General features: G+C 50.8%; 1 protein-coding gene across 2 annotated transcripts; it reads right to left on the reverse strand.

Annotated features, from left to right (window-relative positions):
* Nucleotides 1-27755, reverse strand: LOC144307721 (granulocyte-macrophage colony-stimulating factor receptor subunit alpha-like). 2 transcript variants are annotated; one of them, XM_077887680.1, is made up of 12 exons: nt 27589-27755; nt 23518-23611; nt 20520-20662; nt 12088-12214; nt 11827-11956; nt 9753-9937; nt 7707-7840; nt 4965-4988; nt 3678-3813; nt 2286-2382; nt 1777-1858; nt 1-834 (listed from the first exon to the last, which is right to left on the reverse strand). In XM_077887680.1, the coding sequence occupies exons 2-12, from the start codon at nt 23588-23590 to the stop codon at nt 757-759; spliced, it is 1209 nt and encodes a 402-aa protein (XP_077743806.1). In that variant the 5' UTR covers nt 23591-23611; nt 27589-27755; the 3' UTR covers nt 1-756. The 2 variants fall into 2 exon arrangements, with proteins under 2 accessions (XP_077743806.1, XP_077743805.1); XM_077887679.1 differs by having other exon boundaries at nt 1777-1861.
* Nucleotides 27756-27913: the final 158 nt, after the last annotated feature.

Here is a 27913-nt window from a genome sequence, read left to right on the forward strand (position 1 = left end):
TGGTGAGGCGTCTCCCGCACTGACAGCTTTATTTCCTCTGTGTGTGTGTGTGTGTGTGTGTTTGCCTACGTGTTTTTTTGGGCTTTTGCAGGTGCTTTGGATGAACAGCCACGGGGCAGCAGTTCCGTGGGCGCGGGGGCGGCAGCTGGATTTGCGCCCTAACGCGCTTCACCTCCCCGGGGGGACACAAGGTTGAGCGTCATCCAGACACGCGCAGATCGCCAAATGCGGAGGCACATCCGCGGAACACACGCACGCTCTTTCCTCCCAAGAGGTCCCCCCCCCCCCCCGTCCATCATTTGTCACGTTGAAACATGTTAGCTGCATGGTGGGGACGGACCGCCCTCCAAATCTCCGCGGGGATGGAGCAGCAGGTGCACAAACCGATGGGGACGCTCCCGCCCGCGTCCCACTTGCTTCCCAGCCTGCGGGACCCACACGGGGGACCTGGGCGTGCGGACCGGCCTCTCTCTCCTTGTCCCCGAGTGGGCGCGTCGTGCGTCAGAGACACGGACACACAGACAGACAGCTAGCCTCCCTCCAGGGGGTGCCCCGCGGCGCACACCATCCCTCCCGGCCGGCCCGCGTGGACGCGCGCAGAAAGCCCAAAAGCCATGCTGCTGGGTGTCGGGGTGGCAGCGTTGCTGGTCAGCGAAGAAGACGACGCACACACGTGACATTTGCAGGGGTGGCGGGGAGGGCGGGGAGGGCGGGGGATGAGGCCAAAGCTGCGATGTCCGCTTGTCCCCGCGGTAGTCACCACGTTTCCTCCACCATGAGGACGTCCTCGGGTTCCTGGGAGCCCGGCGGCGGGTGGCCGTCATCCCAGGCGACCTGAGAAAGACAAGACGGGCAGCGTGGACACCACACACCTGCCACGCACCTGTGGTGCCACCAGGAAAGGATCCGTGAACAGAGTGGACGCAGCCCCCTCAGAGGCCGGATGCGCACACACGCATGTAGGGGACTAGGACACAGCGGGAGGCAGGAGCGCAGCTCTGACACCTGCTGCCCCAAGGGTGGACCCTAAACTTCGCTGGGAGGCCCGACTGGCCTCAAGGGCGCCCCAGGGAAAGGGGGAGGGGGGCTTCCCAGGGAAACAGCGTCAAGCCCAGAACCGGAGCCCCCCCATCCATGTTGGGGGAGATCCTCTGCTCATCACGGGGCAGCATCTGGGGCACATGCTCAGGGCAAGTCAGAAGAGTCATGGGTGCCCCAGCTCCAGGGAGGGTCCCTCGCCACGGTCCCCTGTGGCTGTGGTCAGGAGTCAAAGGGTCGCCCCCAAACCCCAGCTCCATCCACACCCAGTGGAGGCACCTCTATGTGCAAGTAGGGTCTGAACCCATGTAATGGACTTGGGGTGTCCTCATGAGGGTGCTGGTGTCCACGAGCCCCCCTAAGGGACAGAGACCAACCAACAGCTCCCTCTGCAACCCCAGGACCAGCGGGGGTTTCCAGCAGAGAAATAGGGTCACACCGCTTCCTGCGCTCCACAGCTGTTCCTCGGCCAGACCCCACGTTTCCAGTTTTGTGGTGGGTGACCCCAGGACAGACTTTTGTGGTGAAGGCAGCTGGACGCTGCGGGGCCTGTGGGGGTGGGGGGGAGCGTCCACTTCCCTCTGTCCTCCATCTGTCCCCTGGGAAGTGCTCCTGGGTTGGGGAGCTCAGGACACCCCTCCTCTGTGACACCGTGCCCCAGGGCAGCGGTCACCTGCAAACACTGGGAGCCCCAGAGGGTCCGCGCCACCTCCCAGGGTGCCGGGGGCACGCGCTCACCTCCAGGGTCGGCATGAGGGCCCCCGTGATTTCCTTCTTGACCTGCGGGATGGGTGGAAACAGCTTGTGGCTCCTGTAGAACCTGCTGAGGACACGGCACCGTGGAGGGCGCCGCGCACGGTCAGCGCACCCCGGGCCGCGGGCTCCCTTCCCTCCCCAGAGAAAGCGCGCACCTCCGGAGCCAGGCCGCGGCTGCACGGACCCACCGCCCCTGCGCGGGGTGCGGAGGGCGTGTGGGCGCGCAGCAGGAGACCCTTACCCCATGGACAGTCCCTTCTCGACCCTCGCCAGCCCTCCTCGCCAGCCCTCCGCAGCCCGGGGTCCGCGCGCCCTGGACTCCGGATTCGCGCCCCCCTCCCCGCATTGCACACGCACGGGGTCCCACGCCCGGGGTCCTTACCCCCTGGCCTCCGGATTCGCCCTCCCCGAGGCCATTCCGCACGCACCGGGTCCCGCGCCCCGCGCCCCGAGAAGCGTCCTGCGTGCTGGTGCCAGGACCCGGGCCTTACCGTTTGCAGAGGCACATGAGGAGCAGCGCGGGCACAGCCGTGGCCCACACCACCACGTCGAACATTGCGCCGCGGGGCTCGCGCTCCTCCGGGAGGCCTGGGCGGGGGTGGGGGTGGGGAGCCGGCGTCAGGAGCGCGGCGTCAGGGTGGCGCACACGGCGGCCCCCGCGCTGCTGTCCGACTCCCTCCCCGGGGCTGCGGGCGTGCGGTAGCGGAGCGGAGGAGCGGCGGAGGCGGGAGCGCTGGCCCTGCCGCGCGGACCCTCGCCGAGACCTGTGCCCCCCCCTCGCCCCCGCCCCCAGTGTCCTCCGCGCCCTGCTCCCTCCCGGCGGAGCTGCCCCGTAAGCGTTTGCGCACAGGCCCAACTAGAACCGCGCACGCATGTTCTTTCTCAGCCCACGTTCACTTTGAACACCCTGCGGCCCAGCCAAAGGAATGAACGCGTAATTGTGAAACTCCTGAGGGTGGGACAGACGCGTGGTTTCTATCGCCCCGGACGCTCCCCTTTGGGTACCGCGGCTTGGCCTTGGGTGGTCTGCGCCGCTTCTGCGAGCGGAGACCCCGATCTCGGGACGGAAGGAGCCCACACGTGCACTGGGGGCTCCTCTGGGTGGGGGTGCGGGGCGCCAGCCTGCAGAGCTCTACGCATCCAGCTGGAGCATACTTGGAGCTCTAATCCCCAGAACGGAGGTGTGGGAGCCGCAGACGAGGCTGGGGGGGGGACCCCGGCCTTGTGGGGTTTCGCCCCCCCCTCCCCCCCGCATAAAACGGTGCGTTTCCTGCCGCTTGCGCTTCTGCGTAATGGGAGCTGTCACCTTGCAGGCCACTGGCTTTGGGATAACCCTCCCTGCCCCCCTAAAGGACGGGGAGGTGATGGAGCGCCCAGGGGGATGGGCCGAGCACCCCTGAGCCCTGCGTGACCCCCGCGGGAGGGGGACAGCGGCAACGAGGGCCTTGCAGACACCCCAGCGGGGCTGAGTGAACAGCAGCCCAGGGGGTTCCCTGTGCCCGTGCTGCTATCTGGGGGTGCGTCCTTGGAGGGTGACCCCAGGCCACGGGAGGGCGTGCGGGGCAGCAGGACACGCCCGCAGATGCTGCGTCGGGGCAGAGAGCGCGCTGGGAGCCGCTGCAGTGCACTCAACAGGCCCCCCGCCCCTCGTCTCCAAACAAAAGTTGCGTGCGCCCCAACCCCGACATCCCTGCGCGGGACCTGCTGGGAATAGGGTCATTCCAGGTGGGCGAGGTGAAGGGTCCCATATGAGCTCCCCCCGGCCGCCGGGGCCAGCGGCATGAGGCGGTGGAGGAAGGCGCGGGGAGGTGGGGGGAGCCCCGCGCGGATCCATCCATCCGTCCTCGTCCTCGGAGCGTGAGCGCGGGGCCTGGGGCGCTCACCGAATAGCACCGTCGGGCTCCACTCACTCCACAGGTCGTTATACACGTAGCGCACCCTCGCGCGGAACGTGCTTTCCACCCTGGCGGCGGAACTGGGCATCAGGTACACGTTCGGATCTTGTCCCCGCTGGAACACCTTCAGGAGAGGAGACAACCGGCTGTGACTGACGTGTGGCGGTCCCCTGGGGTCTGCGCTCCCTGCTTCCGGGCAGAAGCGACACCTGACACCCCAGCCAGGAGCATCCATCCAGGCAGCACTGGCTGTTCCATGGGACCCTGGACTCTGCACTGTCCCCAGGGAAGGTGGACTCTGCACCTGTCCTCTGGGAAGGTGGACCATGCATCTGTCCCCTGGGATGTCCCCTGGGAAGCTGGACCTTGTGCCTGTCCCCTGGGAAGGGCTCCCTGAGCTGCGCCCACATCTTGGGCAGAGTCCCCAGACCCTCCAGGGTGGCTCCAGGTTATTCCGAATCTGCACACCGGTGGTGGTTGCAGGGGGTGGTTGGAGGGGCGGTCCGGGGGGCCCCGTGGCCATCCGGTCCTGAGTCCGACATCACCAGCTGGGTGCCCGGGGACTGCTCCGCGCCCTCTTGTCCCTCCCCACGGCCAAAACGGAGGCCAGTTCTGGGGCAGGCCCCAGCGTCCCTGTGGACGGGGGCCACCACGTGTCCGGGGTCCACCGCACGGGGACGGCGCACCCTGGTGTCCCGGGGCAGGCGGGTCTGGAGGGCCTGGCAGAGGGACACGGGACAGAAGGGTGGTGAGCGGGGAAGCTAAGAAGGACCTGGAAGGGCCGTCAGGAGCAGGGCTGCGTTTCCTGAGACGGGGTGGCCCCTCCCGCTGCCCCCCCCCCAATCTCATCCAAACATCCAAGCACGTCTGGGCCGAACCTGAGTGGGACACAGAGTCCCTGCCTGCCGGGTCATTCCGGAGGCCGTGGTGCTTCCCTGCAGCTTAGATATCAGGACGGACGCTGACCCCAGGTCGCACGACCCGGGACATGTCCCTGACGGTCCCTGTGACCCCCAAGAACCCAGTTTCTTCTGCTCACATGTCCACGGCTGAGATATCTGGTCTTTACGAGCTCAAGTTGTTGTTTTAGACCCAGCAGACCCCACGCTACTGCCCCACCCCCTCAGCCGCAGTAGCCCGGGGGCAGGTAAGGGAGGGGCCGGCGTGGCCCCGGGCACCTGCCAGGTAGCCCACAGATGGACGGATCCCTTCCCCCGATCCCCTCGGGGACCCTCCTGGGCAGCAGGAATCGCTCAGAAAGGCAGAGAGACTTACGTGCTTTGTCTTGGAGGAGCTGCCCTGAAAAAAGGGAAAGATTGTTAAAATGTGTGTTTTCAGCATCACGTGCAAATGTGGGAACCCACGCAGAACCCGGGAGCGGGTAGGAAGAAGCCTCCTCAGAGCTTTTCCACCTGCCGGAGAGCAGAGGAGGGGGAAGGAGGGACTGCCGTGAACTCCCGGCTTGGGGACACCTCACTTCCGGGAGGGACCATGAATGTCTCCTCAATCGCACATCTGGGGGAGTTTCTCTTTTTTTTTTCTTTTTCTTTTTTCTTTCTTTCTTTCTTTCTTTCTTTCTTTCTTTCTTTCTTTCTTTCTTTCTTCTTTTACTTTATTTATTTATTTATTTAATTTTATTAATTTGCCAACATATGGTATGACACCCAGTGTTCATCCCATTTGGGGGAGTTTCGTGCCCACGCAAGAGACAAAAAAACGCCACTGACGTCTGCCTAAACAAACATCGTCACAGTCACAGTGGTTCTTATCTCCTATTTGTTCTACAAACCCATTTTTTTAAAACCCATTTTGTTCTTAAGGAAGCTTTTTCTAAAAAAAAAAAAAAAAAAAAAAAAAGGAAGCTTTTTCCTTCCCTTCCCTTCCTAACTTCACTTATTCAAGAGTCTCTTCTTCTGTGAGGTCCCATATGCATGTGAATAACATTTGCTCCCCCCTTCCCTTAACTGTCCTTTTATTTAATTTGCACCTCCCCGGCTCAGGACCTAAGAGGGTGGAGGAACAGCTTTCCCCCCTGGACACATAAAGGATCAATTTCCTTCTTGTGAATTTCTGTCTGGCTGGCGAGCGTGCTCTGGGGATATTGATGAGGGGCGAGAAGGCAGCGTCTACAGGAGCGTTTTGTTCTGCGTCAGGGAATGTTCAAATGCCTCGTAAGGACTGACCACCTCCGAGACCCTCAGCGAGCTCCAGCGTTTACTGGGTGAGTCCGTGAGGCTGTGTGGATGTCAGGTGGGACCTGATGACAAAAGGGTTGCTGCTGCTGGTGGTCCTGGCTCCTGGGGCGTGACATGCACAGGACACTCCAGGCTGCACAGCTGCCAGAGGTCACCTGAGTGGGACCCCCTGTGTGAGGTCACCTGTGCATAGTTACCTGTGTAAGTTCACCTGTGTGAGGTCACATGCATGCGGTTACCTGTGACGTCACCAGTATGAGCTCACATGTGTGAGGTCACCGTGCCTAGTTGCCTCTGTAAGTTCACCTGTGTGAGGTCACCTGTGAGGTGACCACTGTATAGGTACCTGTGTGGGTGTCACTGTGTGACATCTTCTGTGTGAGGTCACGTGTGTGAGGTCACATGGATGCAGTCACCTGTGATGTCACCAGTGTGAGGTCACTTATGTGAGGTCACCTGTGCATAGTTACACCTGTGCACAAGCCCACCTGTTTGAGGTCACCTGTGTGACTTTGCCCACATGAGCACGGGGCAGGATGACACTGGAGGGCAGGGCCAGACACCGCAGACCCTGGGCACACACATCGGGGGCCTTGACTCTAATCCAAGATCCATACCCGACCTGGGGAGGGCTTTAGGGACGGAAGGGTCATGACCTCATTTCCATTCTGAACGGTGCCCGGGGCTGCGCGGTTCCACGGGGGCTGGGCCTGGGGGTCACCCCAGAACTCTCACGTGTGCCCCACACTGTGGTGTGCACAAGCTCTGTGGTCAGCGTAGGCACGATGACAGGGTCCCCGCACTCAGGGGACCTGCCTCCAGGAGGCAAGATGCACAAAGCAGAGGCACTAGAACATTTCAGGTCACGCCTGATTCCAGATCGCCCCTGGGAAGAAACCGGATCGGGGGCGTGGGGACGGCACAATAGAGAGAGACCAGTGGGACAGGAGGTGAGAACGGGCGTGGATATGGAGGACCCAGCACCTGAGGACGGAGGGAGGGCCTGCCAGCAGAAGCAGCAGGACGTGCAAAGGCCCTGGGGTCTCGGGTGCTCAGAACTGAATGCCCACAGCACGGCACCGGACTGTGTGTCTCCGATGAGGGCAAGAGAGGATGCATGAATTTGAGTTCCCCTCTGCCCCGGCTCCAGGCGTGGGGCCCAGGGTAAAGCCCCAGGCCACGGGGAAAACACAGATGCCGAGCGTCTGCCGGAAAGTCCCCAACTTCCAGGAGTCGGGGACAAGTCCAGATCTCAGGTGCAGAATCTCATTTACCAATGTGCAAACTGAAGATTCGGGGGGGGGGGGCTCCCGTGTCTTTACCATGAGCCCCGCCATTCCCGACCCATTTTCACATTTTGTTTCCAAAAAAACGTCCCGACAGGGGCTGCGTCCCATAAGGCCGCATTGTGAAAAATGTCGCTGATGGGACCAATGAAGACATCCAGAGTCATTACTTTATGAACCTAAAATGACTCTAAAAAATAAACACCATATTGGGATTCCTTGGCTGGTGATCGGTGGAGCATGCCACTCAGCTTGCAGGGTCCTGAGTTTGAGCCCCACACGGTGCATAGGGATAATTAAAAAAAATAAATGAGATTAGTGTTTTAAAATTTAAAAAAATTAAAATAAATAAGGGAATTTCATTAAAAAGTAATAAAGGAATCAATCACCCGTTTAGGGCAAAAACAGGGTACAGGAGTGCTCAGACATGTTTGGAGCAGAGGCGCGTGCTCATCAGCTGCCGGGATTGCATTCCACGGGAAAATACCAGATTGCGGATGGTTCGTGGGTCGCGCACCAGGGTCGGGGCTTCTTACCGCTCTTTGGATGTCCAGCTCGTAGTACAGGACGTAACTCGAAAGGTCGTATCTGATCTCGGGATTGTCCCACTTGATAATGTGGTGCGATCTGTTGTAGGTGATGGTGATGTTCGTCGGCGGGTCATACTTCTCTGCGGAAAACGAAACAGAACCAAAATGACGACAAAACGCCCGCAAACGGCGCAGCGTGTTTTAAATGTGCAATGTGGGGGGGAAAAAGAAAGAAAAAAAATTAAATGTGCAATGTGGATGGGGTGAATTCAGGGTTGGGGGGTGTTAGGGGCTCCAGCTGGGTTGCTGTGTGATGTGCGCAAGGCGGATCGGAAGGCCACCCCCTGAACATGACACCTTGGCACATGAGTGACTTGGAACTGAAGGCAGCTGACAATCGCAGACCCAGAAAGAAGCTTTCCTGGAGCTTATGGGAGTGACTAAGACCGCACAGTTCTGAGAAACTATGACTGCCGTGAATCCCGACTCTGGGGAATTTTTATGTCCGCGAAGAGAATAGAAAGTCGGCAGCAAGCTGAGTCTGCACAAACAAACCTTACTAATATAGCCCTGTCTCCCATTACTTTCCCCATACGTTTACCTTTCCTCAGTTTACCACCTCTAAAAGCACAAATCACTTTTTCTTTAACTCAGTAATCAGTTTTTTTTAAATTTTTATTTATTTATGATAGTCACAGAGAGAGAGAGAGAGAGAGAGGCAGAGACATAGGCAGAGGGAGAAGCAGGCTCCATGCACCGGGAGCCCAACGTGGGATTCGATCCTGGGTCTCCAGGATTTAGGTTTAGGCAGGCGCTAAACCGCTGCGCCACCCAGGGATTCCTAATCAGTTGTTTTTAATTAAAAGGACGTATGGATAAAAATATATAAAAGTAAATTTAAAAAATGAAGAATAGGGGGATCCCTGGGTGGCTCAGCGGTTTGGCGCCTGCCTTTGGCTCACGGCGCGATCCTGGAGTCCCCGGATCGAGTCCCACATCAGGCTCCCAGCATGGAGCCTGCTTCTCCCTCTGCCTGTGTCTCTGCCTCTCTCTCTCTCTCTATGTCTATCATAAATAAATAAATAAATAAATAAATAAATAAATAAATAAATAATCTTTAAAAAAAATGAAAAATAAATGGTATGTAAGTTCCTGAGTCTAACCACTTCTTTGGGAGATGTTTGTTTCTTTTCTGTGAAGCTTTCCTCTGATGCATATAAAGCTTAAAAATTAAAATTGCATTTGTGTGCTTTTCTCCTGTTAATATAGCATTTGTCCATTTAATTTGCAAGGCCTGTGTACAGAACCTAAGAGGGTAGAGGAAGTTTTTTTTTTTTTTTTCTTCTTTTGCATTTGTATGCACAAGAAGGCCATGGTGTACGTCTTGGAGAAAGTACACATGTTAGATAAGCATTGTTCAGGGCTGTGGGTCTTGGATTCAACATTAATTTATCAACAATCTACACTATATGTCTTTTTTTTTAAAGATTTAATTATCTTTTATTTGTGATAGACTAGAGAGAGAGAGAGAGAGAGGCAGAGACACAGGAGGAGGGAGAAGCAGGCTCCATGCCGGGAGCCCGACATGGGACTCCATCCCAGGTCTCCAGGATCACACCCTGGGCCGAAGGCAGGGGTTAAACCACTGAGCCACCCAGGGATCCCTATAAGATGTCTTTAAACGGAAACAAACATAAAACAAGGCTATGTGCTGACCTATTGATGAACATGTGGTGACCAAAGACCAACCCCGTATTTCCACCCCATCAGCAATGATGAGACAGGATTCGTGAATTCAAGATTTGGGGAGAATTTACAAAAATCAACAAAAGTCTTATATGTGTCATGATCACAGGCCTCTCCTGCATCCCACCTACGGGGACCGTCCAGACCCCAAGTGCACAGCCCGGATCTTGCTCAGGCTGGTCGGGAGGGAACCCAGCAACGCGTCCCACGTGGCCCAGGTGTGAGCGGAGACGAGAGACGAGAGAAGCGAGAGAGAGATGGCTCACCCGGGCAGGAGGGTGGACCCAGGGCGAGGTCACCTCTTACCGATTTTGTAGGCTTGAAATGGAACGAAGTCCAAAAACGGAATTGCCGCCGTACGGCTGGTCCCGTTCACCAGGAAGAAGTAATTGTCCATGTTCTGGGGTTCGCCGAGTTGATCGAAATGGCAGCCCACGCGCATCCCCTCGGAGTTCATGATGTAGTGAGGGCACTCCACCTCGTCCTCGTGCCTGTCATTGGCAAAAGGGACCCAGGAAAAGCCCGATGACTGTGTGTCGTTCTGAGCAGATAGTATTAACAACAAAATATGCCCTCCCCCAGGTCAAAACCCAGAAAACCCTCTAAAAAAAATGATAAAATCCATCCCCGGATAAATGCAAAACCAGAACACGACATGCGTCCCACGCACTAGGCTGGGACGTGGCCCTCAGGGACAAATCCCGCCGTTTAGCGGGCGTAGGCGTTGCAACCCATTCCGTGCATGATAAAATCGCTAAACTGTGGATTTCCTCATCTCTTAAGGACGGGAGGGGAAGTTTGCATTTCGGAGCCAGGCCACGGCAAAGAGGAATGGTTGTCCTGCCCGGGTTCTGTGATGTTGTGACATTTCCGGGAGGCAACCCACTGTGGGGAGGAAGCCCTACAGCTCGCTCTACATTTTCTGTTAGCATCCACACAAAGATTCCCCCTTAGCATCCAAAGATCCCCCTGCTAGCATCCGCACAAAGATCCCCCCCATTAGAATCCACACAAAGATCCTCCCGTTAGCATCTGCACAAAGATCCCCCCTTAGCATCTGCACAAAGATCCCCCGTTAGCATCCACAGAAAGATTCCCCCATTAGCATCCACACAAAGTTCCCCCCCCTTAGCATCGAACAAAGATCCCCCATTAGCATCTGCACAACGATCCCCTATTAGCATCCGCACAAAGATCCCCCATTAGCATCTGCACAAAGATCCCCCATTAGCATCCGCACAAAGATCCCCCATTAGCATCTGCACAAAGATCCCCCATTAGCATCTGCACAAAGATCCCCTATTAGCATCCACACAAAGATCCCCCATTAGCATCTGCACAAAGATCCCCCATTAGCATCCGCACAAAGTTCCCCCCCTTAGCATCGAACAAAGATCCCCCATTAGCATCCGCACAAAGTTCCCCCCCTTAGCATTGAACAAAGATCCCCCATTAGCATCTGCACAAAGATCCCCCATTAGCATCCACACAAAGATCCCCCATTAGCTCTGCACAAAGATCCCCTATTAGCATCTGCACAAAGATCCCCTATTAGCATCCACACAAAGATCCTCTGTTAGCATCCACAAAGATCCCCCATTAGCATCCGCACAAAGTTCCCCCCCTTAACATCGAACAAAGATCCCCCATTAGCATCTGCACAAAGATCCCCTATTAGCATCCACACAAAGATCCCCCCGTTAGCATCCACAAAGATCCCCCATTAGCATCTGCACAAAGTTCCCCCCCTTAGCATCGAACAAAGATCCCCCGTTAGCATCTGCACAAAGATCCCCCATTAGCATCCACACAAAGATCCCCCCTCTTAGCATCGAACAAAGATCCCCCCTTAGCATCTGCACAAAGATCCCCTATTAGCATCTGCACAAAGATCCCCCGTTAGCATCCACAAAGATCCCCCATTAGCATCTGCACAAAGTTCCCCCCCTTAGCATCGAACAAAGATCCCCCATTAGCACCTGCACAAAGATCCCCCATTAGCATCTGCACAAAGATCCCCCATTAGCATCTGCACAAAGATCCCCTATTAGCATCCACACAAAAATCCCCTGTTAGCATCCACACAAAGATCCTCCCCATTAGCATCCACACAAAGATCCCCATTAGCATCCACACAAAGATCACCCCCATTAGCATCGAACAAAGATCCCCCAATAGCATCCACACAAAGATCCCCCTCCATTAGCATCGAACAAAGATCCCCCTGCTAGCATCCACACAAAGATCCCCCATTAGCATCCACACAAAGATCCCTCATTAGCAACCCCACAGAGATCCCCCTGTTAGCATCCACACAAAGATCCCCCATTAGGATCCGCACAAAGATCCCCGTTGCTTGGGAGACACGCGAGGCACTTACAAAGAAGCCCACCAGAAGAGCTGGTAGCAGACGTCGGCGGGGGCCCTGGAGCCAGGCGCCCAGCTGCAGTTCATGAAGCGGACATTGTAAATGAAGCAGGAGAAGTTCATGGCGCCGGAACCTTCCACGCCTGGCAAGACACCAACCGTCAAAACCCTCACCGGCTGCGCCGCCACCACCCACACCCAAGGGGTGGAGACCTCGGTGGCCCTCAGGCGGGTGAGGCGGGAGCTGGGAACTTCCCAGCACCGGGGACCTCACCTGGGTTAGCGAAAACCAGCAGCTCCTGGAACACATTACCGTCACACGTGACGTTCACGGTGAGGTTCGCCCCTCTGTGCAGCACGTGGTTGCGGAAGATGCAGTAGTGCGTGTCGTCCTCTGTGACCTGGGAAGCGCACCATGGAAAACCTGTACATCACGTGCGCTTCGGGGCCCTTGGGGCCACTCAGTCCTCAGATCATTCCACGGTGGGATGTGCCCCCTTGGACCCCCCCTACTCGGTCACGTGACTGTAATAACAAGTGCACGCGTCCGGCCTCGTGAGGCCTGCGGGAGGCTGCTATCTGTGCAATAATCCCAGGAGCTCACAGCTGGCCCACCATGGCCAGGGCTTGAGTGACACTGACGACGTCCCTAGCTCCGTTTCCCATGTCCACTGTGGCATGAGCATTGTGCTGAGCCGGGAGCAACTGAGAACCAACACATTCAGAAAGAAGCCGTCCTGTAATGATGTATTATGTGTTGGGCAGTTGAATTAAAGAAAAAAAAAAAAAAAAAAAGAAGGGCAGCCCAGGCGGCACAGCGGTTTAGCACCTGCCTTCGGCCCAGGGCGTGATCCTGGAGACCCAGGATCGAGTGCCGCATCGGGCTCCCTGCATGGAGCCTGCTTCTCCCTCGGCCTGGGTCTCTGCCTCTCTCCCTCTCTGTGCCTCTCATGAATAAATAAATAAAATCTTAAAAAAAATAAATAAAAAAAAATAAAAAGAAGAAGAAAAGAAAAAAAGAAGTCAAAATGTAAAAACGACAAAGAAAGAGGGAAAAGAGAAAAAAGAAAGAAAGAAAGAAGAAAGAAAGAAAGAAAGAAAGAAAGAAAGAAAGAAAGAAAGAAAGAAAGAAAGAAAAAGAAAAAAAGACCTTCCTGGACTTTCCATTATCTAACTGCAGAAACTTCTAGAAACAAAGATGCTTCAGGTTCCCTCTCTCTGTGGGAATTTTTAGGACCACAAAAAGGCAGAAATTTGGCACCAATATGGACCTGTACGAACAAATCTACCAAAATAAACCTTGTCTTCCCGCGGTGTCCTCCAAATATCAATCTTCCCGAGAGGCGCCGCCTTGAGCAGCCTCGCGCTCTTTTTCTGCCTCTTGTCACACCTGCACCCTGCATGGGATACAAGCTCTGGTCTAACTGCTTTTTGGGGGCATTTTTTTTTCTTTTTCATCAAGAAAACTCATGCCATGTAAAATTTTTAACAGCATATAGAGAGCGCATGCCTCTTCTCAGCTAACCTGTCTTTTTGTCACTCTAATTTGCAGAGCCCCGCACACAGAACTCAACAGTGTAGACAACCGTGGTTTTGCTCGCCTGCACCCCTAGAACGTTTTCTCACTCCTCTGCAGGACTCTGGGGGCTCTGACAAGGATAAGATCTGGTGGCCGACACCCCGGGGAGAGTCTCACGTGTCCTCATTTGGGTGGTCCTGGTTTATGTGATTATTTACGAAATAATGTTATTCATGCTCATGTAGTAATTCAGCTGTTTTCTCTCTGTGGGGAGGCATGCTGCGTTGTGGGGGCAGATTTTGTGTTAAATAAATTTCGGGGATCCCCGGGTGGCTCAGCGGTGTGGCACCCACCTTCGGCCCAGGGTGTGATCCTGGGGTCCTGGGATCGAGTCCCGCATCGGGCTCCCCGCATGGAGCCTGCTTCTCCCTCTGCCTGTGTCTCTGCCTCTCTCCCTCTCTGTGCCTCTCATGAATAAATAAATAAAAAATCTTTAGAAGAGGGAGAAAGAAAGAAAAATAAAAAAATAAAATAAAATAAATTTCCCTAACAAGTGTCACCAGGGATGACGGAGTGAGCAGCCATAGAGCACTGTGGGAGGGGACAGTGGACTGACCTCGGGTGACCTCAGGGGGAAGGGAATCTGGAAACCATGGGGTGGCCTAGGGGGAAACCACAGATCCACACACTCCATCTGTGGCACCTCTGAGGCCCAGGGTGGCTCCCCTTTTTTAAAGAAAAGCAAAGAGTCCCCAAAATTAGGAGTCTAGGGACTGATCCTGCCATAGGAGATAATTGGAGAATTTCTTTTTTTTTCTAGAGGCGGAAACACCACATGTTCCATTTCTGAGTCTATAGAAACCCTTTTATCTGAAAAGGTTTTGCTCCAGACAAGAAAAAAAAAAAAGTGTCTTGGGAATCCCAAAACCAAAGAAAATACGTATGTGGACGCGAGAATGATGGACAAAGACCTACAGGGAAGCGGGGTTGTTCTAGGAGGAGCAGCCTGGGCCTTACTGAGGTCACCAGAGTCCCTCGGAAGGAACGTCTGGGATTTACACAAAAGTCAGGTGATTGACAGCGTTAACACACCGCCCAGGATGTGGCCAGGGGGTGACTCATTCAGACGTTTTAGGGGAGAAAATGTTTGAATAGAAGTTTCCGTACAGCTGGGCCTGTCGGTGACCAGGATGAGGAGAAATGCACCTCCTACATCATCAGAGGCTCACAAACACGTCCCGGTTGTGCATCGTGAGGGTGCATCGAATCTCTAATAATAATAATGATAATAATAATAATAATAATAATAATAATAATAATAATAAAATATAAAATAAGACGTGCTGTCTAGTTCCAAAACGACAGAGAGAGCCTCCTACCTCTTTGTCATGAGCATCCCCTTTAGAAAAGGTGCAGCAGCACCAGGGTCTCCCTGAGATGTGTGCAAAAGGGGGTCCTGCCTCCTGTGTTTGTGGGAACTTTGTTCCAAGAGACCATTTCTCGCTCATCTAAAAGATGGGATTTTTATGTTTCTTGGTGATTTCAGGGAGCAGGTGCATCGGGGAGGGGGGAGGTCCCTCCCACGTGTGCCAGGTCCACACGGGCTGCCCGCCGGCACCTCGCGCCCGGGCTTCTCGCCCACTCTACCCGCGTCGGGCTTCCGAGTGTGTAGGGCATTTCGTCTCATCCCTCGACGTAGGCATACCTTTATTTCTATTTTGCTCTGTGCTTTCCCTTTTTACACAATTGATTTTTTTAATTATGATTTTTTTTTTTTTTTATCGAGGTCACTTAGGCGTAAAGTGAACCACGCAATGGACCATGTGGATCCGTCTGAAGTGCGCACGTCAGGGGCATCGGGCAGCTTCGCTATGTTGTGCAAGCTCTACCTCTGGTTCCAGAACATTCTTCTTTTTTTATTTTTTAAGATTTATTTATTTATTTATTTGTTTATAATAGACAGAGAGAGAGAGAGGCAGAGAGAGAAGCAGGCTCCATGCCAGGAGCCCAATGCGGGCCTCGATCCCTGGACTCCAGGATCGCACCTTGAGCCAAAGGCAGGCACCAAACCGCTGAGCCGCCCAGGGATCCCCTGGTTCCAGAACATTCTTATCCTCCTCCCCGTAGGCCCCACCCCCGTCCTCAGGCCCTGGCAAACACTAACCCACTTCTTTTAACAGGATTCATCTATTGTGGAAGCTTCCTATAAATCGGCTGATGCGCCGTGTAGCCTTTTCTATCTGCTTCTCCCTGAGCAACATATTTGCAAAGTTCATGCACGTCGTAGCAGGTGTACAGCTGATGCTCTTTCACAGCTGCAGGGAGAATTTAGTTTTCTTTTTTTTTTCTTTTTTATTTTATTTTATTTTCAGAATTTAGTTTTAATCCCCACCCCCCCAAAAAAAAAAGCATCGTCCATGGAGCGGGATGGAATGAGGGACTTGAAGACCATGCAGAGCAAAGCTCGCTGGCAGGGGCAGCCACTGGCACCCAGCCCCACGCGGCGTCACGTGCTGAGCGTCAACACAGTGACCCACAGAGGACACGAGATTTAAGACAGTTTGGAAGGAAAAACATCACATGGAAAGAAAGGGGGAAAAGAAAGTCAGCACAGCAGCATCCTGTTTGTGAAACCACAGGCTTCCATGGGCACAGGGCGGCGGGGCAGGGGGTGGCTGGGGGGCAGTGGGAACAGAGGCACCGCCTCCCCTGACCAGTCAGCCCGAGTCCGACCCGACGGTAATTACATCCACTCAGATTCCCTCAAATTCAAAACAGAGGAAACTCAGAGCATCATTAACACCCGAGACACCTGTACCAAACCTGTGCTCAGAGTCACAGGCAGGACCGGCTCCCTGGAGGTCCCCCAGCTGCAAAGAGCCCCTCCCCTCAATCCTGACCCCCCAGCCGGCTCTCGGGGGCGACGGGGCTGCTGCTAAAGACGGAATAAAACAGCATCCAGAGATGCCTTCAAGGTTCAAATCCCCCTCTTCTCTGCAGGCATCTCTGTTTGGCCTCACGGAAAATCCAAAACCCCAGTGAGAAATCCTGCAGCCCGTTTTTATTATTATTATTATTATTATTATTATTATTATTATTATTATTTTATTTATCAATTATTTTATTATTTACTTATTATTATTTTATTATTTGCTTATTAATTATTATTTCATTATTTATTCATTATTATTTCATTATTTATTCATTTTATTTTTTATTATTATTTTATTAATCAATTATTTCATTATTCATCATTTTATTTATTATTATTATTTTATTAATCAATTATTTCATTATTTATTCATCATTTTATTTTTATTATTATTTTATTAATCAATTATTTCATTATTTATTCATTATTTTATTATTTGTTCATTATTATTTTATTATTTATTATTTTATTATTTATTTATTATTATTTTATTATTCATTTATTTTTATTTTATTATTTATTTTTTATTATTTTATTATTTATTTTTTATTATTACTATTATTTATTTTTATTTTTATTTTTATTTTTGCGGCCTGTTTTCATTTAAAACACCAGGGCCTCTCTCTGCTAACCAGCTAGCAGTTCCCCCCTCCCCCTTTTTCCTGCAGGAGAAAACCCACAAAACAAATCTGTGCACAGCAGGCGGAAGGAAATGAACCAGAGATTTGCAACACATATAACACACACAGGCAAAAACACATGGCCTTTGGGAACGTTTGGCGAGTAGACCTGATTTTACGTCGCTGGCCCCGCTCGGACCTATCCCGGGGATATTTTCAAAAGAACCTTTCATTTAAAAATATTTTTAAGAATTGAGGCACCTGGCTGGCTCCGTTCATGGAGTGTGCCAGTGTCGATTGTGGGGTTGTGAGTTCGAGCCTCACTTTGGATGTAGGGATTTACTCAAAAATCAGTATTTTAGGGACACCTGGGGGGCTCAGTAGTTGAGCATCTGCCTTCAGCCCAGGGCATGATCCTGGAGTCCCGGGATCGAGTCCCACGTCGGGCTCCCTGCATGGAGCCTGCTTCTCCCTCTGCCTGTGTCTCTGCCTCTCTCTCTGTGTCTCTCATGAATAAATAAATAAAAACTTAAGAAAAAAGAAAAATAAAAAAATTTTTAAAGAAGAAAAAAATGAAAAAAAAAATTAAAAAAGAAGAAAAAAATGTAAAGCTATAAAAAATAGAAACCCCAAAATGTCATGCTCATGCACTGAATTCAACATTATTCAAAAAAAAGTATCTATCATGATTGTGCACAATCTGTTTGAATAACATCAGTGGAGGTGGGACGGGAGGACTAAATAATCATAATCTCAGCAGAGGTTGGAACACAAGTTTTGCAGAGTATGCAAAAACCAGTTTTTGGAGACAAACAATGGTTAGATCAGCAGGAACCTAAATGAGTCTCTCTGACATGCGAAAAGAGGTTTTTGCTTTTGGGTTTTCTCTTTTACATCGACTGACACTACTGTAAGTCATATGGAAACACCACATTCATGAACGTTTTTCTGGAATTCGCAATGAAAAATGAGACGAAACAGAAAGTCTCCACGATGGCACGGAAGGAAGTCACGTTTGCCTTATTTCTGAACTAACAGGACAACATTCCGAGAACCAGATGCTCCCTGCAATGCATTGACTTTATAAAACAGATCAAGGAAACCCGTGGACAGGAAGGCCGTAAAATCAGTGACTTCCTTGCACCAACAGCAAACACTTAAAATCGAAAAAAAAAAATTTGTTTTTTTGAAGCAAGCGACAGAAAGCTATACCATGTGTAAACATGACCCACATGGAAAGGAAGGTCTGGGACCTGTTTATTTTTGTGTCATTACCTTAAAATTTAATTTCAGTACTTTTAATTAATTTTTTTTTTAATATTTATTTTACAGAGAGAGAGAGAGAGAGCATGAGCAGGGGGAGGGGCAGAGGGAGAAGCAGACTCCTCTCTCCCTCCCGCTGAGCTGAGAGCCCGATCCTGGACTTGATCCCAAGACCCTGAGATCCCGACCTGATCTGACCTGAAGGCAGATGCATGCATAAGCAGCTGAGCCACCGAGGTGCCCCTAATTTCACGACTTTTTAAAAGCACGGGTGCCTAAGGACGCCTACTGCTGGATCTCCCGTGAGCCCCCATGTGCAACCTCCTCCCTGCCTCCTCCTCTCAGGGGCTCTGAAAACACAGTTCACCTAAGGTGTGACCAGTCGTAGAATATTTCACCCCAAAATAAGCCCACTTTGGCACAAGGATGATTTTTAAGACGATTGCAACAAGCAGATACAAGGAAACCCCGATGCAGGTCACTTGCCTAAAAGCTAGACATTTCTTTGCAAAGAATACCGCCTCCCCCCCACCCCAGGAGTTAATCTCTGGGGACATGGCAAGACCTTCATCAGCCTGGAGGTGGCGGCAGAGGAACCCACATAAGAAGTCCCTGTAACGGGCGCGAGGTGGTGCACTGGGTTAATCCTCAGACTCTTGGTTTCAGCTCAGGTCCCATCTCAGCGTCGTGAGATCCAGCCCAAAGTCGGGCTCCATGCTCAGCACAGAGTCTGCTTGGGCTTCTCCCTCTCCCTCTGTCTCTCTCCACCCCAGAATAAATAAATCTTCAAAAAAAAAAATTGCTAAAACTAGCTATAAATGTGGGGAGGAGCCTCCCCCATCCCCAGCAATCGCAGAATTGGTATGAACATTATTATTATTTTTAAAGATTTTTAAAGATTTTATTCACGAGAGACACACGGAGAGAGAGAGAGAGAGAGAGGCAGAGACACAGGCAGAGGGAGAAGGAGGCTCCATGCCGGGAGCCCAACGTGGGACTCGATCCCGGGACCCCAGGGTCACACTAAAACTGCTGAGCCACCCGGGCTGCCTGGTATGAACATTATTTTAAAGTGAAGACGTTTGGATTTAAGAGATGCACAAAGAAACGTTTTGGGGGGAGTTTCTCTTACCTAACTGAAGTCAGAAAGTTCTAGAAAATAAGGCTGCTATAAATTTTCTCTTTCAGGTGGATTTTAGGAAGGACAACGAGGGTAATGTTATCATAAATGCCCTCTCTGGGCCGTGACGAAGACTGAAAGACGTCTTACAGTTGTAGGAATTAGCTTCATCACAAACTTTCTTATCTCCCATTTTCTTCTGGAAAAATGCTTGTTCTTCCCATAAAGAGCTTTACTCTCTCCTTCCTTTTTCCTACTAGGTACATAAATCGTTAACTTTACCTATTTATTGGGCTATGTTTTAAAAGCCCCATATGAAAAATAATAATAATAAAAAAAATAAAAGCCCCATATGAGAAATAAAAAGAAGTTCCATATGCATGGGAATATACTTTTCTACCTCCTGTTCATCTATCTCTTGTTCATTCACGGGCCTCCAGACACAGCTTAAGAGGTTAGATGATAAGGTTTTTCCTCTCTAAGGTCCTTAGAATGCAACCAAGGGTGTGTGTACTAGGTGACGAGTGAGTGAAAGACACGGACTGAATCCGGGGGGGCGCTGTTTCCATGGTGACATCCATTTAAGGGGCAAATCCACATCTTTCCCTGTAGTCCCTCATGGAAGGGGAGAGATCAAAATGAAAGCAGGTGCAGAAAAGACAGCTATTATAGATTCCTCCTCATACGTGAGACTCAGTGTGTAGATTTTACTCTCACTGTACAAAGCAGGGTGAAGGGCTCCTATAGTTGGGATTAATCCCAAATAGGCTATTTTGGAATAAGGATCATTTTGAGCATCTGGCACCTGTGAATGGACATGGGAATAACCCATATGCTGATTCCATAGTCACGTCCCTGCAATTTATCGGCCTCAGAAGCTGAAATCCACATTTCTTTGTCGAGACGTCTCCTCAATTTTCCAGCCTTTTAGAAAAAATGGCACAAAAACTCCCTAGTCCATCCACTTCTTTGGGGGTTTACTTCTCTCCTGTGAATCTTCATTTAGGTAAAAAAAAGTTGAACCGGGAACAAATCTGTAGATCTCTTCTTCTGAAAAATCTGACGCTCGTCAGTTTAATTTGCACATCCCTACCCCTGAACCTGAGAGGGTAGAGGAAATTTTTTTTTTTATCCCCAACAACAGCAATAGGAGTGGAACTCAAGAGGAGGCAGGAGACGTAAGAGTCATCTCACAGGACAATTCAAGGTATGCAAGGAGCCAAGCCATAAGGCACAAGCCATGAACACTCACCTGTGGGGGTTGCGAGGTGGGAGAGCCGAGCGGGGTATATATTACGCATTCTTGCTCACTCACATTTCTTATGTAATTCCAGCTTAACATTTTCTTCCTTGAATCTAGCTGCATGTTTATAATAGGAGATACGTTTTCTTGTGCTGCAATTAAAAAAATATTAATAAACACTTAGTAGGAATTAGAACCTGCTCCCCTCCCCACCCCTTGCAAGTGATGTTATAGTTACAGGTGAGAGGGGAGACGTTCTGCAAACACCAGGTGGGGATTGTCATATCGGTTTACTGAGGCCAGATTCACATAACGTAAAATGAACGATTTCAAAGTGACATATACAAGCCCATGAAAGGATGCCCAGAAAAAAGAAAAAAAGGAAAAAAAGATGCTCAGAACCATCAGTTATCAGGGAAATGAACATCAAAACCACAACGAGATATCACTTCATACCCCTAAACTTAGCTTTAGTAATAATAATTTGAAAAATACAGAAAATAATCTGAAAAATACAAGTCAGCTATTGTAATCATGTGAAAAATACAGAAAATAATCTGAAAAATACAAGTTAGCTATTGTAATAATGTGAAAAATATAGAAAATAATTTTAAAAGTACACAAAAGAAAAAAGATAAAAAATAAAAATACACAAAAGTATAGCAAGAATCATTGCTTAGCTAAAGTGCAGGAAACTTAGCTATAGTAACAATAATTTGAAAAATACACAAAATTAAGTATAGTAATAGTTATTTGAAAAATACAAAAAATAATTTGAAAAACACAGACAACTTAGGTATAGCAATAATAATTAGAAAAATAGAAAAAATAATTTGAAAAGTACGGAAAAGTTAGCTATATTAACAGTAATTTTAAAAATGCAAAAAATAATTTGAAAAATACAGAAAAGTTAAGTATAATAATAATAGTTTGAAAAATACAGAAAAAGGGGCACCAGGGTGGGTCAGTCAGTTGAATGTCTACCTTCAGCTCAAGTCATGATGTCAGGGTCCTGGAATCCAGCTCCGTGTCAGGCTTCCTGCTCATAATAGAGTCTCATTCTCCCTCTCCCTCTTGTCCCTCCCCCTGCTTGTGCTTTCTCTCTTGCTCTCTCTCTCAAAATAAATAAATAAAAATCTTAAAAAAGGGAAAGGAAAGTACAGAAAATAATTAGAAAAATACAGACAAGTTAGGTATAGCAGTAATAATTTGAAAAATACACAAAATAATTTGAAAAAAATACACAAAAGTTGAGTAATAATCATTTGGAAAACAGAAAAATACAGAAAAGTTAACTAGAGTAATAATAATTTGAAAAATATAGAAAATAATGTAAAAAATACAGACAAGTCAGATATAGGAATAATAACTTGAAAAATACAGAAAAGAAAGAAACTAATTTGAAAAATACAGAGAAGTTAGCTATAGTAATGATAATTTTAAAATTACAGAAACTGGGATCCCTGGGTGGCGCAGCGGTTTGGCGCCTGCCTTTGGCCCAGGGCACGGTCCTGGAGACCCAGGATCGAATCCCACGTCGGGCTCCCGGTGCATGGAGCCTGCTTCTCCCTCTGCCTGTGTCTCTGCCTCTCTCTCTGTGTGTGACTATCATAAATAAATAAAAATTAAAAAAAATTACAGAAACTGATCCTTAAAATACAGAGAAATAAAAATATTTTAAAAATCTTAAAATACAGAAAAAAATTTAAATACAGGAAAAAATTTTAACATGGAAAAAATGTCTAGGAAAAATTTAAAATCAGGCTGTGCAGAAATTGGGGCCCTCTGTATCTTCCCAGAGGGAATGCAAAGTGGGGCTTCCCTCCCAGGCCTTCAGGATAGGTCAGGGGATGGGCTATGCCCTTTGGGGTGGGGCTGATGCAGCACCTTGACCAAGAAGAAAACTGCCATAGTGAGGACAAGTGCAAAATGACCACGAGGACTTTAATTTTCCCTATTAGGGGGAAAAAAACCAGAGAAGGACCAATTAATTTACAACAACAAAGCCAAGAACAGACAACAGGGGACAAACAGTCTCTCCAAAAAACGGTGTGGGAACAGCGGCAGCCACTTACAAAAAAGTGGAAGCAGACCACTAACCAGATCCGCAAAAAAATTAACTCCAACTGGATTAAAGACTCACAGGTACAACCAGAATCTACAAAACTCCTAGGCAAGAAAAAACCCCATAAAAACAAAAAGCCCAGGTTGCTGGGTACCTGGACATTGGTCTCGGCATGAAATTTTTTTTTTTTATTTGACACTGAAATCAAAGGCTACAAAAGTACAAAGAGATGCGTGGCTCTTCATAGAGGGGCTACATGAGCGTCAACAATGCGGAATAGCTAGCTGAGGGTCTGGGGCGTCTGTGAAATGTGATGATCAGAGAAGTGAACGCCCGTTTCCGGGGAGGAGAGGAGCCCAACTTCCCGGGCAGCTGGCTCCCAACACGGTGAGCTTTCTCTCCCTGTGTGTGTGCTCTCTTTGGTGGGTCGCCCTGCGGTAAGATTTCTACGTTCTCTACCGTCTTTGGGGAGAGGTTCTGTGGGTTGGGAGGATATTTTTCTGTTTCTAAAATATTTTTTAAAAAGAATTTCTGTATTTATTTGAGAGAGAGGAAGAGAGAGAGAGCAGCGGTGGGGGACGGCGGGGGAGACTCCATGCTGAGATCATGACCTGAGCCAAAATCAAGAGTCGGATTCTTAACCAACCGTGCCATCTCGGCAGGTCCGAGATTTTTGCTTTTTAATAAGGTTTTCCCAGGACAGGCAGAAAAGCCGACACCCCAGCTGGGCTTGGGGTTTGGGGATAGGATTTTCTCCCTGATTGTGCCAGATGATGAACATCCGCTGACAGTTTGGTTTCCACAAGGACCCCTTCTCTTACCAGGGCAGGGGTAGAGGATGGGGAGATGCATAGATGCATCAGGTCTGGGGGAGGGCCTTTTGTCCTCTTCCAGCATTAGGGGGACCCTGCCCAGACGCCCCCACCACCTGCCAGCACCTACCCGGCTGTGGTTCTCTGCAGCACACTGAGCTCAGGAGGACCAGAAAGCTCACCAGATCCGGCGTAGTCGCCATGGCCCAGCCCCAATGCTGCACCTGAAGAGGAGGAGACCTCAGGTCAGAGGGTCAGATTCCAGGTGGGGCAGGAACCCTCCATTCTCAGAACCCCTCCATGCCCCTGGGGCCGTCAGGTGTCAGGAGCAAGTTCTTGGGCGGGGGGGCATCCCGTGCCCTATGTGGTCAAACCACTGGGTGTGTCCACCATCCTATTTCCACATGCCTGGTCCCCCCTACAAAGTGACAGCCCCTCTGAAACCCTCCTGGAGCCCCCTTCAAGGCATCAGGACACTCAAGGTGCATTACCCACGATGACTACCAACGTGGGATCGAACCCACTTTTCCCACCAGACTGGACTTTTTCCTGCAACCCAGCATCACCATGGCCATTGCGGGTCTAGATCACATCCCCGCCCCTGGGCCGCTGTGTGGGGACCCACTCTGAACCCCGCCATGCATATTGGGGTTATTTGAGGTTGTGCCTCTTGCAGTAGGTGGTTCAGGGGCAGGGGAGGTGAGGCCTCCATGAAAAAGAAGGAATGTGTGATGAGGATACTGCTCCACGGCATCCACTTTGGGGTATGAGGCAGCTCTGTCTGGCTGAAGACAGAACACCTTTATTAATCATTATTATTATTATTACTATTATTATTGAGAAAGAAACAGAGATCAAAAGAGCCAGGAGTTAGGGGCGGAGAAAAAAGAATCTCAAGCAGACCCCACGCTGAGCACAGAGCAATGCAGGGCTCCATCTCATGACCTTGAGATCATGACCTGAGCTGAAACTGCGAGTCCAACTCTTAACCAACTGAGCTGCCCAAGTGCTCTCAGGATGGAATACGTTTGCAAAAAGAGCCAATAGGAGCCCAGAGGCCACCAGCGAGTCGGGGTGCACATCATTACAGTGTTTCCGGCCCCTTTCCAGGGATGTGCGCCCACCTCCTGGGATGATGGAAGCCATTTATTTCCCTACCTGGGGGAAGCAGGTAAACTCCTTCCTGCTCTGTGTCTCATTACCAAGCGGGAGATCTTCCTACATAAGACAGACCAAGGGAGGAGGCCGGGAAAAGAGAAAATCAGGGAGGAGAGGTTGAAGGGCAGGAAAAATCGTTTCCCTCTAACCTCTTAGATCTGCACCCGATGCCCACAAATTACGTGGATAAAAAGATTTAACAGAAAACCCAGCATTTACGCCATATATATATATACGCATGGGAGTCCAGCAAGGAAAATGCAGCTCAGGGAGGCAGCCAGATGGTCAGCGAGTTTAATAAACCTTTTTTTTTTTTTTTAAACCATTTTTGATTCAACGTCAGAAAATGGGTTTCTGGCTCCTGAATGGGGAAGGACAGTTATATGGAAAGGGGCAGCAGGAAACGTGTGGCACGTCCGGGGCGGTCTTGTTCATTAGCATCTCCGAGACGATAAGAAGTCTCTGAGCGTCATTGTCTTCTCAGTGTGGGGAGCATCTTTGTCCTTCTCTGTGTGTCTCGTGAACTCATAGATACAGTCTTAAAACAAAATATAAAATAAAATAAAATAAAATAAAATAAAATAAAATAAAATAAAATAAAATGATAAAATAAAATAAAATAATAAAATAAAATGAAATAATAAAATAAAATAAAATAAAATAAATGAAATAATAAAATAAAATAAAATAAATAAAATAATAAAATAAAATAAATAAAATAAAATAAAATAAAATAAAATAAAATAAAATAAAATAAAATAAAATAAAATAAAATAAAGAAGGTCCGTGTATGGACGTACATTTCCTCCAGGAAGGGGAAATGACTCTCCTGTATTTTCTGGCAGCGAGGGAGGCGTCCAGAACTATTTGTGCTCCTGCTGGTTCTCAGTGGCCTGTGGTCTGAAATCATCTGTATGGCCAAGAGGTACATTTTGGGGGGCCTGTGGTGATGCCCTTCAAGGCATGGAGTGTATATGAGCTCAGCGTGTGGAGGGGTGCTGTGCCCTGGCCCCCAGTGGAGGCCACTCCTTGTTCTTAGTGCACCTGCTATGGGTCAGGCCCTGGAGCCGGGGATGGTCTGCCTGACGGCGGTGGCTCTCAGACGCCTCCCTCCATCCCTTGCCATGCCCGCGATGGCCCTCACCTACTCTACAGTCGCCACCGAGACTTTTCCCCACGAGGAAGGAAGCACAGCGACACATGAGGGCTGCGGTGGGGACGTCTGAGGTCTGTCCCAGAGTCTCACACCCAGGGCAGGAAGAACCAACGTGCCGCGGCCCAGGGAAGTGAGCCCTTTGGGGCACAAGGTCTGCGCGGGGTCAGTCTCTGTGTCAATGTTGAGCACAGAACGGCCACGGAGAACCTCAGGGGCGGCTGCTCGAGAAGCTCTGAGGAGACAGACACGGGCAACCAGGCCCCGCCATTGTGTCCCAAAGGGGCATTATCACCCCCCGGAGCTGCCGTTGTGGCCGAGAGGCGGATGTGTCCCTTCTCCAAGAACGGGTGTCCTCGGGGGCTCTGTGGTGACCCACTGAAATGCACCTGTTGAAACCCTTACTCCATGACTTCAGGATGGGGCTGCATTGGGATATTCGGTCTTTAAAGAGGGGATTTAGGTGAGGTCTGTATGGTGCGCCCCGATCATAGGATCAGGGAACGATGTGCAGAGAGCGATGAACATGTGAGGACACAGGGAGAACACGGCGTCTACACGCCCGGGACAGAGGCCTCGGGGGGAACCAGCCTCGGCCTCCGTGGGGACCCACCCTGGGGACAGGTCAGCCTACAGACGCAGCCAGAGGAGCTGGGCACCCGGATGGGGCGTTTGCCTTTTAATGACTTTTTAAATTTTGCATTAAGTACAGCAGCTTTGCACATCGTCATCGCCCTCCTCATGGCGTTGACCCAACCACGTGCCCCGTCGTTCCTTCCGCGTGTCTTAGTAACCAACAGGCTTCCGACCCCAGTGTCCTCATCACATGGAACATATTAAAATGTAATTAGAAGGGATTCCTTTTATTTAGTCCTAAATGCAGCATTGGCCTCATTTCTCTCCCGCGTTCTCCAAGGATGTGTCCCCAGGCTTCAGGGCCCTAGGTCCGACCTCTGGCCACTGGCTGCAGGTGGCACCTTCTGCGAGCCTTCTGCGTTGGGAACAAGGGTGCTTGCCTCGGGGCATGACTCCCCCCACCCTGTTTCATACCAGGCTCATCTATGCCCTTTGGTTTGGGGTTCCAGCTCCCAGGTAGGAAGATCTGAGCTGTTGATCGGGGTGGCAGGGACACTCTGAGCGCTCGCCCATCGCCGGGGGCTGCACATCACAGCCTCGTCCAGCTCAGGCTGGAGCTACTTGGCTTCTGCGCTATGCTTCTCAGGCCACAGCATTTCTGGGGACCCCCCCTCCCTCCACCACTCTGTCCCGCCTGCAGGTGCAAGGGGAAGGCAGGTTATGCACCCCGTGTAGACCCAGGGGCCAACTTAACCGTGCACCTGTCAGACCCGTCGGTATCAAAGACCAAGCCTTGGTCACTTGAATGCTTAAAAACCCCCAAAGTGGGCAGTCTGGGTGGCTCAGCGGTTTAGCGCCACCTTCGGCCCAGGGTGTGACCCCGGGCCCACGTCAGGCTCCCGGCATGGAGCCTGCTTCTCCCTCTGCCTGTGTCTCTGCCTTTCTCTCTCTCTCTCTCTCTGTGTCTCATGAATGAGTAAATAAAATCTCTTAAAAAAATCCCAAAGGAATATTGGGTGCTTCCCCAGAAGGACGTACGCCCTGTAGAGAGTGGGGAGACACCCCGAGCATTCGCTCGCAGACACCCACCAGACAGACCTCTTGTGAGTTTCGTAAAGTGATGCTCACACCGCTGGTTCTCATCTGGGCACCGTGGGGATGCTCATCCCCTCCACACGCCCTCCGTCTGCTCCATGAGTGATATACCCCCCTATACCCACCCACGGCGCTGGTTTCCCCTCCCATCCGGCGCCCATCCTGCTGTAGGATCTCACAAACCCCACAGCCCTAGAGATGCGCAAAACGTCAGCTTACTGGTCAGCGAGGTTTCTGGAACGTCCTCGGACCGCTCCGGCGCTTTTGGAAGGTGCTGTGGACAGGCGGCACCAGAAGGGGTGCTCGGGACGGCGGGACGGAACCGTGGTCCCCGCGGGGATGAGCTCAAGAAGCCTGGTCAAGAGCCTGCTCTCTATGGACTCCCACTCACAATTCATCCCCACGTCAGCGTTTGGAGAAGCGCCTTATCTGTCATCAGCCGTGTCCTCCTTCTCAATGAGTGGCTGGGCCGGGGTTATCTCCCCGGCGCGCAGGAAGTGCTCCAACCCCCAGCACCATCTTTCTCAAGCGCCAAGCTGGCCCT

This window comes from Canis aureus, chromosome X (genome assembly GCF_053574225.1).
Source record: "Canis aureus isolate CA01 chromosome X, VMU_Caureus_v.1.0, whole genome shotgun sequence".
Taxonomy (NCBI): Eukaryota; Metazoa; Chordata; class Mammalia; order Carnivora; family Canidae; genus Canis; species Canis aureus.